This window comes from Saccopteryx bilineata, chromosome 8 (genome assembly GCF_036850765.1).
Source record: "Saccopteryx bilineata isolate mSacBil1 chromosome 8, mSacBil1_pri_phased_curated, whole genome shotgun sequence".
NCBI lineage: Eukaryota > Metazoa > Chordata > Mammalia > Chiroptera > Emballonuridae > Saccopteryx > Saccopteryx bilineata.
This window is the reverse complement of record NC_089497.1, coordinates 70,354,861-70,367,010: the sequence shown is the minus strand read 5'-3', so window position 1 is coordinate 70,367,010 and position 12,150 is coordinate 70,354,861. Positions and strand designations below refer to the sequence as shown.

At 44.5% G+C, this 12,150-nt stretch overlaps 1 protein-coding gene across 6 annotated transcripts in view; it reads right to left on the bottom strand.

Moving 5' to 3' along the window:
* Positions 1 to 12,150, bottom strand: part of PARL (presenilin associated rhomboid like) — a 45,699-nt gene that overhangs the window by 4,271 nt on the left and 29,278 nt on the right. For 4 of the 6 annotated variants that reach the window (XM_066241365.1, XM_066241363.1, XM_066241367.1 and 1 more), the window contains exons 8-9: positions 1,466 to 1,582; positions 1,230 to 1,327 (exon numbers count right to left, since the gene is read on the bottom strand). In XM_066241365.1, coding sequence (XP_066097462.1) covers positions 1,230 to 1,327; positions 1,466 to 1,582 — 215 coding nt within the window. The remainder of the gene's footprint in view (positions 1 to 1,229; positions 1,328 to 1,465; positions 1,583 to 12,150) is intronic. The other 2 variants (XM_066241364.1, XM_066241369.1) reach the window with 1 other exon arrangement.

Genomic DNA, 12,150 nt, shown 5'->3' with positions numbered 1-12,150 from the left:
CCCATTGTCATGAAGCAAAGTTAAAACAAGGGCAAAAAGCAACATTTATACAAGAAAAGACAGGCCATCAGGGGACCCAGCACATCAAAGAAATGGTAACTGCTAACGGGACTCTCGTGGTCACCTGGGCTCCAGGAATCCTGAGGAAGTTCTGGGGCAGAGACGCTATACATAGCACTACCAAATCTCACTGTCTAAAGCACAAGTGGAAGACCTTGGGACCACAATGCAATTGTACTCAATATGGTATGATGGGGAGGAAGCGCTTTGGATCTGGGTTGAAATTCTGCTCTATTTTTCTTTTTTTACTTGTTTTTCCAAGTGAGAGGAGGGGAGATAGATAGACAGACTCCCATATGTGCCCCAACTGGGATCTACCCAGCAACCTCCATCTGGGGCCGACGCTCTGCCCATTAGGGCCATATTCACAACTGAGCTCTTTAGTGCCTGGGATGGGGTGGGGGCAATGCACTTGAGCCAATCAAGCCATGGTGGCAGGAGAGGGGGAGGGGAGCAAGGGAGAGTAGGGAGAAGGAGGGGGAAGGGAAGCAGATGGTCACTTCTCCTGTGTGCCCTGACTGGGAATCAAACCCAGGATGTTCACATGCTGGGCAACGCTCTGCCACTGAGCCCACCAGCCAGGCCTGCTGCTACTTAAGAGGTGTTTGACCTGGGGAAGAGCACTTCCGAGCCCACCCATCAATGGAGGTAACAATAGTATAACGTAAGGTAACTAGCAGTGCCTGCCACGTAACAGATGCTAAGTGGTAACAGTGGTTCTGCTCCTTGGCCTGTCACGCAGCGTGACGCAAAACACTCCCTACAGGCAGAGCACAGCTCCGCGCACTCCGTGTGTTTGCCCAGCCTGTGATATGGAGGTCAGGGTGGCATCTGTGGACGGGACAGGAGGCCTGCGGGCGGGGAAGGGGTATGACAGCCCAGACTGGGGGCTGGGAGTCGTGCCAGGTCAGGAGCTGGGGGTGACCTGAGGTTAAAGGCAGGGAGAAGGCACAGCCAGTCTCTCTCTACAAATGACTGAAGCAGGGCTGGGTCTGATATTCTCATGCCCCCCTCACATGGTGAAACTGGGCAAGGCTGAGAGGCAAACTGTGTGGAGGATCCTCGCCCTCCCAACCCCACCTGCCCCTGCCTTACTCTGCCTGCCTTCCAGGCGGGAGAGGAAAAGGATCTGAAACAGCAGTGTAGCAATCAGTTAGACTCAAACTTACATTCCAAAGAGTGCTCCCCCAAGGTGTGCTGCATGGTCAAAGAATCTCCATCCCAGGACCATTCCTGCTGTGTCCATGGCAATAATGGCTTTTAGGGCCTGCAAGCCAGCAAGAGAGAACATAACCAGTATAACTTCGGTTCCTCCAGCACTGGCATTTCTCATTTAAGGGCAGGAATTCAGTCAATATAAAAATACCACCACTGTCCCCACACTTGACTTCATAAAAATACTTACATTCCCGGCCGTGAAGGTGAACATTGGAAGGAAGATGATGGCAAGCCTCCCCTCCGGGATCTTGGTGCAGACAGCGGCAAGCACCGTCATGATCGCGCCCGACTGCAAAGTAACACTCTGGTGAAAAGGTGAAGCTCTCAATGTGCAACACTCACCAACCACAACATCGAAAGTAGCAATACTTTTCCAGAAAGTCAATAACACAAATTAGGTGAGCACAAAGCTTAAAAGCTTTCAGTTACGAATGTACAAAATATTGGGCACAGGGACTCCAGTCCATCACAGAGTCACCACCGGGAAGGACTGACTACAGGCAACAAGGTGTGTGACAGCCAGCACGTGCACGCTCAGTGAAGTGCGGGACAGTGTTAAATATGTCAGAGGCATCATTTCATTTAATAACTAAAAAGGAACTTCTCAGACTTCACCAAAACTCCCCCCAACCAGAGAGCATGAATTTCCCAAAGAAACCCACATGTGGAATTTAATTATAATGTTTTATCTTTTAAACAACCATGTAAAATTTGCATCCTACTTCATAGTAAAATTTAACATTTCCCTTAAAACCTCTGAGCAACTGTTCTGTTCCAGGCAAGTGTGCCATGTTTGTCCTACAGCTCTGCAGGGCCCGCCCCTCGTGGCTCCTCCCAGGAAAGTGTGCCATGTTAATCCTACAGCTCTGCAGGGCCCGCCCCTCACAGCTCCTCCCAGGAAAGTGTGCCATGTTTATCCTACAGCTCTGCAGGGCCTGCCCTCACGGCTCCTCCCAGGAAAGTGTGCCATGTTTATCCTACAGCTCTGCAGGGCCCGCCCCTCACAACTCCTCCCAGGAAAGTGTGCCATGTTTATCCTACAGCTCGGCAGGGCCTGCCCTCGCGGCTCCTCCCAGGGACACCCATTCATCCGCCTGATTGATACACATTTCCCCCAAAAGCCTCGCATTAGACAATAAACCTCTAATCTCACCTTAACATCAATAAATCAGTCATCTTGTTATAGTTGAAATTATAATTGCTGTATAGTTTTTCTTTTATCATACATGTTTTTCCAGGTTGTTACGAAATTTTCATAATTTAAATTTATAATGACTATGAAAAAAATGGGTAAGTTATGCCAGTTTAAATAAACTTTCTTGACATTAGACATGTTCCAAATTCCTCTAAATGGTAAAATATTTGAGAAATTGGATCATAAATCTTAGTTTGCCTTAAATCTCATGATAAAGATTCATTCAAATATTTGAATCCTACTACATACCAGGCATGGTGCCAGATGTTGGGGCTATAGAGGAACAAAACTTCCAGTCCCTACTTTGATGGAGCTTACGCAGCGGCAGGAAAGACATTCTGAGTAATGGGGAGGTACAGCATGTGATGGAAGGGAGAGAGCCTGATGTAAGCTCAGAGTTAGTAAGTGACATCAAACTTTGTAGGGAAGGGTGACCAGATGTTGGCCAGGTAAAACAAGAGGAGGTGGTAAGAGTGTTCTGGGCAGAAAAACAGCTTGAACTAAGCCTGAAAGTCAGAAGGTACAAAGATGGATGAATGCAAAAAAGCTGTGTGGCCCGGTGTGAAGCAAGAGCAAGGGGAGGCAATCACTACCAACGTTCTTAGTAGACAAACTTGGTTACTTATTAAATAGAATAAAACTCCCATGAGAGACACTGCACAAAGTATCTTCTACTCCTCAAAAGTATCAATGTCATGAAAGACAAGGAAAGACTGAGAAACCATCACAGACTAAGACAATACTAAAAAGGCATGACAATGAAATGAAAGTAGAATCCTGGCAAAAAAAAAAAAAAAAAAAAAAAAACACCGCCTAACCAGGCGGTGGCGCAGTGGATAGACCGTCAGATTGGGATGTGGAGGACCCAGGTTCAAGACCTCGAAGTCGCCAGCTTGAGCGTGGGCTCATCTGGCTTGAGCAAAAGCTCACCAGCTAGGGCCCAAGGTCGCTGGCTCGAGCAAGGGGTTACTCGGTCTGCTGTAGCCCCACGGTCAAGGCACGTATGAGGAAGCAATCAGTGAACAACTAAAGTGTTGCAATGTGCAACGAAAAACTAATGATTGATGCTTCTCATCTCTCTCTTCCTGTCTGTCCCTGTCTATCCCTCTCTCTGACTCTCTCTCTGTCTCTGTAAAAACAAAACAAAACAAAACAACAAAACCCCACCATGGAATAAGTGGAAAACTCCCAATATAGTCTGCAGGTAATGGGACTGTACCAATGTTAATTTCCTAGTTTTGATAAGCGAGCAATGGTTATGGAAGATGTTAACATTAGGGAAAGCCAATAAGATGTATATCTACCTTCACCCTTACAACCACCATCACAGCAAAAATTGATTCAAGCCAGAATAATCAATGTATGCTTATTTCTGCGTAGTAGGGCAAGGGGTGTGTTCTGATAAACAAGATATCAAGATCTTTACATAATCCCCAATAACTTTTCACAAATTACTTGTTAACTTTACATAAAAGAAGGAAAAATAATTTTACAGTAGAGAAGCTAGAAAACACGGTAAGCAGACATCAGAGGACAATCAAGGGCGCATGGACATCATGCGCCTCCAGCTGTGATACCTGAGGGCGCATCACTCATGTCCTATTCCAACCAGACATACACAATCAGAACCTAATCATAAAGAAACAGATAAACCCAACTGACGGACTTTCTTTAAAATAAGTAGCCAGCATTGTTCAAAACTGTTAATGCCATGAAAAAACAAAACAGGTTAACCAGAAGGCAACAAAAACAAAAATAAACAAATGGGACTACATCAAACTAAAAAGCTCGGCATAACAAAGAAAACCATCAACAAAATGGCAGCCTACCAATGGGAAAAGTATTTGCAAATCACATAATCTAATAAGGGTTAACATACAAAATATATCAAGAACTCATACAACTCAACGTCCAAAAAACACTGATTAAAAAATGGGCAAAGAATCTGATTAGACATTTTTCCAAAGATGTTCAGAGAGTAAACAGGTACGTACATGAAAAGGTGTTCACATCACTAATAATCAGGGAAACGCAAATCAGAATCACATTGAGCTATCTCCTCACACCTGTTAGAACGTCTATTATCAAAAGACAAGAAATAAGTTTTTGGCAAGGATGTGGAGAAAAGGAAACTCTTGTGCACTGTTGATGGAAATGTAAATTGGTGTAGCCACTATGGAAAACAGGATGGAAGTTCATCAAAAAAATTAAAAATAGATTATGATCCAGCAATTCTATTTCTGGATATTTATCCAAATAAAACAAAAACACTGCCTGGGCCCTGGCCGGTTTGCTCAGTCATGGGTTCAATCCCCAGTCAGGGCACACATGAGAGGCAACCATATGCTTTTCTTTCCCTCCCTCTCTCCCTCTCCCCGTCTCGCAGCCAGTAGCTTGACTGATTCAAGGGTCGGCCCGGGCGCTGAGGATAGCTCAGTTGATTCAAGCATCAGCTCTAGATGGGGGTTGCTGGGTGATCCTGGTTGGGGCGCATGCAGAAGCCTATCTCCCTTTCCTTTCACTTAAAAAAACAAAACAAAACAAAACAAAAACAAGAACAAAACACTGTCTGGCCTGTGGCGGTACTGTGGATAAAGCATCTACCCGAAATGTTGAGGTCCCTGGTTTGAAACCTTGGAGGCAGACACAACAAACAACAATGAACTACTAAAGTGAAGCAACTATAAGTTGATACTTCTTGATACCCCCTCAATAAAATCTTTAAAGAATAAATAAAAAATAACTAAAAAAATATATATGAATCCCACATTCACCGCAGCATTATTTATAACAGCTAAGATATGGAAAAAAAACCTAAGTGTCCATCAATGGATGAACTGATAAGAAAATGATATACATCCCTGGAGTATTGCTCAGCCATAAAAAAAGGAAACTCCCCCAACCCAAAAAGGAAACCTTGCCATTTTGGACAATACAGATGAACCTTGGGGGCTTTATGCTAAGCAAAATAAGTCAGATGGATAAAGACTAACACTGTATGATCTCACTTATGTGTGGAATCTAAAAAAATAAAATAAATCGAGCTCATATATACAGAGAACAAATTGGTGGTTGCCAGAGTTAGGGGTGGAGAGGGTGAACAAAATGCATGAAGGAAGGGTTAAAAGGTACAAATTTCCCATTATAAAATACATAAGTCATGAGATATAATGTATAGCATGGTAACCAGGTAACAATACTGTATTGTGTATTTGAAAGTTGTTAAGAAGGATCTTAAAAGTTCTCATGACAGGAAAAAATCTATAACTATGTATGGTGACAGATTTTTAAACTAGACTTACTGTGGAAATCATGTCATAATATAAATATCAAACCACTGTTGTACACCTGAAACTAATATACTGTATGTCAACTGTACCGCAATTGAAAAAATAAGTATGTGGCCTGACTGGTGGTGGTGCAGTGGATCAAGCGTCAACCCAGAATGCTGGGGTTGCCAGTTCAAATTCCTGAGGTCACCAGCTCTGTGTGCAGGCTAGTCAGAATGGGATCACTGGCTTAAGCAGGGGAATCATCCACACGATCCCAAAGCTTGCCAGCTGAGCCCAAAGGTCACTGGAATAAAAAGCCCAAGGTCGCTGGCTTGAACAAGGGAACACCAGCTTAGCCTCGATCAATGCACATACAAGAAGCAACCAATGCACAACAAAAATCAAAGCACCAAAGCTGATGCTTCTTACCCTTTCTATCTCTTCAGGCGGGAGGGAGGAAAGGAGGAAGGAAAGGAAAGAAGGGGAGGGGAGGAGAGGGGAGGGGAAGAATAAAGGAAGGAAGGAAGTCCTGACTGACCGCAATGGATGAAGCATCAGACTGGGATGCAGAGGACCTAGGTTCAAAACCCTGAGGTCGCTGGCTTGAGCGCGGGCTCATCCAGTTTGAACACAGGTCACTGGCTTGAGCATAGGATCATAGACGTGACCCCATGGTTCTGACTTGAGTCCAAAGGCCATGGTTGCTGGCTTGAAGCCCAAGGTCGATGGCTTGAGCCCAAGGTCACTGGTTTGAGCAAGGGGTCACTCACTCTGCTGTAGCTCCCCAGTCAAGGCACATATGAGAAAACAATCAATGAACAACTAAAGAACTGCAATGAAGAACTAATGCTTCTTCATCTCTCTCTATCTGTCTGTCCCCACCTGTCCTTCTCTCTGACTCTGTCTGTCACAAGGGGGGAAAAAAGAAAGAGAGGAAATGTCCCAGTTTTAAGAGATCAAAGACATACAACAACTGAACACAATACATGATCTAAGAGGGGGAAGTAGCTACCAAGAACATTATTGAGACAAATGACAAAAATGGAATCATGTTCTATAGAGTAAATGAAAGTATTATAACAACATTAAATTTCTTGAATTTGATAACCCAGTGCTTATACTGAAAACTGCAAAGAATATGGAAACAACTTCCTACACATTACAGGGGACAGGTTGGGTATTGGTGGTATCTGCCAATTCTGCAGTGGGGGTTAGGAATCAGAATTCTATATTCTATATTTAAGATCAACTGCCTGCTACTGTATACTGACTAAACTAAGCTTCTATGCAAGTCTGTAATCAAAACACACAGGGTTCTTCTGAAATCCTGACTTCCCTTAACAGGGCAATCACTGGTTGTGTGGAAACGTATACACACACCTCCATAATTTATTCTACCTTTCCCTGTTCCCCTCGTCCACCTCTAAATAGGTCACAACAACTTTCAAGGACATCAGAACCACATTAGAAGATGGCTGGCTGATTTCCCCACAGAAGCTACTGGGTCATGGTTCCTCCAGCATACAACATGTTAGACTGGCCATATTTATGGTCATTCTGAAAGATTTGTTCTGACTGGAGCCTCAACATCTGCCTCCCAAAACCTATCTGCAGCACATATGCATGGGAATAGATGTCAGTGTCACTAAGAATTTGAAAATCCAATTGAACAGCAGCCCATCACCTTCCAGGCTGCACAGCATATGGGCAACTTTAGTATCCTAGGTTTATTTTTAACAAAACCTAAAAAAGTCAGCTCTACCCAATCCAGAAGAAATCACATTGAAGCCTTATTTTTCAAAAAAAAAAAAAACAATAAAATTACAATTTCCCCAAAATGAAGCAAATACAATTTGATTAGTTGATGTAAAAGAGCACTAAAATTCTGTTCTCTAAATTGTTTCTCCATAGATGATTATATTCTACATCTAAAGTGCTCATTACAGACATTTTAATAAAGAAAATTCTCATTAACTGCACATTTCCACATAAAGCCAGTTTCTTCTCACTATAACACATTGAACTCATTATACATTAGTTTAAAGATAGGAAGTAGTTCCACTATCCTTCTGAAATTTTCTCAAAGTGATCTTTACCTACACGAATTTAAACATTTATGTGTTTGAATAAATCGCAACTTGCTTTTTTGACAAATGCTTGAGTTCACTCTTGTGCAGATATTCTTTATTTTCACCTTTTTTTTAGTCAGAGGCTTTTAAAGGATATAACGAAAATGGACCGTTTCTCCTCAGAAAAATTTCACATTCATATATTTTAGATAAAATTTCAGGGAGTAATGATGTCAAATCCATGTAGATCCTGGAAGTCTGCTTTCTTTTTTATTTTTAAGTGAGAGGAAGGAAGATAGACATTCTCCTACATGTGCCCAGACCAGGATCCACTCAGCAACCCCTATCTGGGGCTGATGCTCGAATCATCCAAGCTATCCTCAGCTCCTAAGGCCAATGCTCAGAACAGAGCTATCCTCAGTGCCTGGGCCAATGCTCAAACCAACTAAGCCACTGGCGGCAAGAGGGGGAGAGAGAGAGAAGGAGAGGGAAGGGGAGAGAAAGAGAAGTAGATGGTGGCTTCTCATGTGTGCCCTGAACAGGGATTGAACCCATGACGTCTGCACGCCGGGCTAACACTCTTATCTACTGAGCCAACAGGCCAGGGCCAAGGTCTGCCATCTTGGTTAGAGGTGAAGATTGTTTATTCTCCACCAATAATTTGTCTATGTATACTGGTTATGTACTTGTAATCAATATACACATATAATTTTTTACTTATTTCATAAGTAAACAATGTTCATAAATAATTTTCTATATTTTCATATAATGTTAATGATTTATGTGATTTTTTTGCATTATTCATTTTAAATGAGTTTCCTTTAAAGGGCTTTCTGTTTCTACAAGTAAAGTACAGCTACAAACCCTGGGCATTATATATAAAACAACTCTGAAAAGCTGAGAGGGGAGAGTAGACCAGGAACCTCAGGACCTGAGTGCTGACTTCCTGGGTTTTCTTCTGGCCTCCGAGCTCAAACTGGGCTCAGGAGAAGCTCACAACCCAGAAACTCCAATAAACTCACACAATAAGGTCTTACCCCCACAAAAAGCACTCTCTCTAGCCAAAGGACCAAAAGAGGGTAGCCTAGTAAGACAAAAACCTTTTAGACAACAATCACTCTTTTCCAACCAAAAACCATAGGAAGACAGTAGCCCAATCCCCATCTACAAGGCCGAGTGGAAAACCCAGACGTCCACCTCTGTAGACCGTGCTGAAGCGTCCCCACACCCTGGGCAGGGAGGTGCCAGTGGAGGTCAAATGGGCAGCAATGTCATGGCACCTTTCCTCCTCGCCAGAATAGTTCTCGCAGAGATCTACTAGGGAGGCTGCACTTCCAGAACTCCCAGCCCTGTACTGCAGGAACAAGAACCCTTTGGTCCTAGGTGTCAAAGGAGTGGAGTGAGGAACCTGGACCTCCATCCTCACCTGGCAGTAATGGTCAGTGCACTCCCTTCCCTGTTAGAGCAGTGTCAGAGGCAGCCTGCTAAAGAGTGGATTTAAACAAGACTCAGGCCCTGGCTGGGCAGCTCAGTTGATTAGGACATTATCCCGATACGCCAGCGTCACAGGTCTGATCTCTGGTCAGGGCACATACAAGAATCAATCAATAAACGCATAAATAAGTAAAATAAGTCAATGTTTCTCTCAAATCAATAAATTAAAAAATGTAAAAACAACAAACAAACAAGATTCAAAGTTTCACAGCAGCCTGACCAGGCAGTGGCATAGTGGCTAGAGTGTCAGTCTGGGACACTGAGAACCTAGGTTCAAAATCCCGATGTTGCTAGCTTGAGCACGGGCTCATCCAGCTTGAGCGAAGGGTCGCTGGCTTGATCATGGGATCATACACATGACCCCATGGTCACTGGCTTGAGCCCAAGGTGGTTGACGAGCAAGGGGTCACTGGCTCATCCAGAGTCCCCCAGTCAAGGCACATATGAGAAGCAATCAATGAACAACTAAGGTGCCGCAGCTATGAGTTGATACTCTTTTTTTTTTTTTTTTTTTGTATTTTTCTGAAGCTGGAAACGGGGAGAGACAGTCAGACAGACTCCCACATGCGCCCAACCGGGATCCACCCGGCACGCCCACCAGGGGCGAAGCTCTGCCCACCAGGGGGCGTTGCTCTGCCGGGACCAGAGCCACTCTAGCACCTGAGGCAGAGGCCAAGGAGCCATCCCCAGTGCCCGGGCCATCTTTGCTCCAATGGAGCCTCGGCTGCGGGAGGGGAAGAGAGAGACAGAGAGGAAGGGGGGGGGGAGTGGAGAAGCAAATGGGAGCTTCTCCTGTGTGCCCTGGCCGGGAATCGAACCCGGGTCCCCCGCACGCCAGGCCGACGCTCTACCGCTGAGCCAACTGGCCAGGGCCTGAGTTGATACTCTTAATCTCTCTCTTTTCCTGTCTATCTCTCTCACTGAAAAAAAAAAAAAAAAAGACACATCGATTTGTTGTTCTACTTATATATGTACTCATTGGTTGACATTTAAAAAAAATTTTTATTGGCCCTAGCCGGTGGGCGTGCCAGGTGGATCCTGGTCGGACGCATGCGGGAGTCTGTCTGACTGTCTCTCCCTCTTTCCAGCTTCAGGAAAAAAAAAAATTTATTTATTAATTTGAGAGGAGGGGAAAGAGAGAGACAGAAACAGGAACATTGATCTGTTCCTGTATATGTTCTGACTGGGTATTGAACCCACAACCTTTGGTGTACTGGAAAATGCTCTAACCAACTGAACTACTGGCCAGGGTCCTGAAAAGCATTTTAAAGCAGCCATCATAAAATACTTTAATGAGCCATCACAAACATGCTTGAAACAAAAAAAAAAAGGCACAGAAATAGGCTCAGCAAAGAAATAGAAGATATAAACTTTAGAACTGAAAAATACAATAACCTAAAAAAACCCACAATGGATGGGCTCAAGCAGAATGAAAAGAACAGAGAAAATAATCAGTGAACTGGAGACAGAACAGCAATTAACCAATCTGGACAAGAGAGGAAGTCAACTTAAAAGAATTAACAGAGTTCCAGGGACCCATGAGATGATAACAAATGGTCTAATACTGTGGCAGCACAGTCCTAGGAGAGAAGTATGAGGGTGAGGCTGAAAAAGGAGTTCAAGAAATAAAGGCTGCCTGACCAGGCGGTGGCGCAGCGGACAGAGCATTGGACTGGGATGTTCGTAACCCCGAGGTCGCCAGCTTGAGCTCAGGCTCATCTGGTTTGAGCAAAAAAAGCTCACCAGCTTGGACCCAAGGTCGCTGGCTCAAGCAAGGGGTTACTCGGTCTGCTGAAGGCCCGTGGTCAAGGCACATATGAGAAAGCAATCAATGAACAACTAAGGTGTTGCAACGCGCAACGAAAAACTAATGATTGATGCTTCTCATCTCTCTGTTCCTGTCTGTCTATCCCTGTCTATCCCTCTCTCTGAGTCTGTCTCTGTATTAAAAAAAAGAAAGAAAGAAAGGCTGAAAATTTCCCCAAAAGAATAAACCTATAGTTCCAAGAAGCTAAGCAAAATTCAAACAAGGTAAACAAAACAATACCCATGACAAGACTTCTGGATATTACAAAGGAAAAAAATCATTAAAGCAGTAAGAGAAATGAAACCTTACCTACATCAAAAAGCTATTTAGCCTGACCAGGCAATGGCACAGTAGATAGAGCGTCGGACTGGGATGCGGAGAACCCAGGTTCGAGACCCCAAGGTCGCCAGCTTGAGTGCAGGCTCATCTGGTTTGAGCAAAGCTCACCAGCTTGGACCCAAGGTCGCTGGCTCGAGCAAGGGGTTACTCGGTCTGCTGAAGGCCCGTGGTCAAGGCACATATGAGAAAGCAATCAATGAACAACTATGGTGTCGCAACGAAAACTAATGATTGATGCTTCTCATCTCTCCCCGTTCCTGTCTGTCCCTATCTATCCCTCTGACTATCTCTCTCTCTGTCAAAAAAAAAAAAAGAAAAGAAAAGCTATTTAGACCCTGGCCGGTTGGCTCAGTGGTAGAGCATCGCCCTGACATGTGGAAGTCCTGGGTTTGATTCCCAGCCAGGGCACACAGGAGAAGCGCCCATTTGCTTCTCCATCCCTTCCCCTCTCCTTCCTCTCTGTCTCTCTCTTTTCCTCCCGTAGGCAGGGCTCCATTGGAGCAAAGTTGGCCCGGGCACTGAGGATGGCTCCATGGCCTCCGCCTCAGGTGCTAGAATGGCTCCAGTTGCAATGGAGCAATGCCCCAGATGGGCAGAGCATCACCCCATAGGGGGCTTGCTGGGTGGATTGTGGTCGAGCACATGTGGGAGTCTGTCTCTCTGCCTTCCCACTTCTCACTTCAGGAAAATACCAAA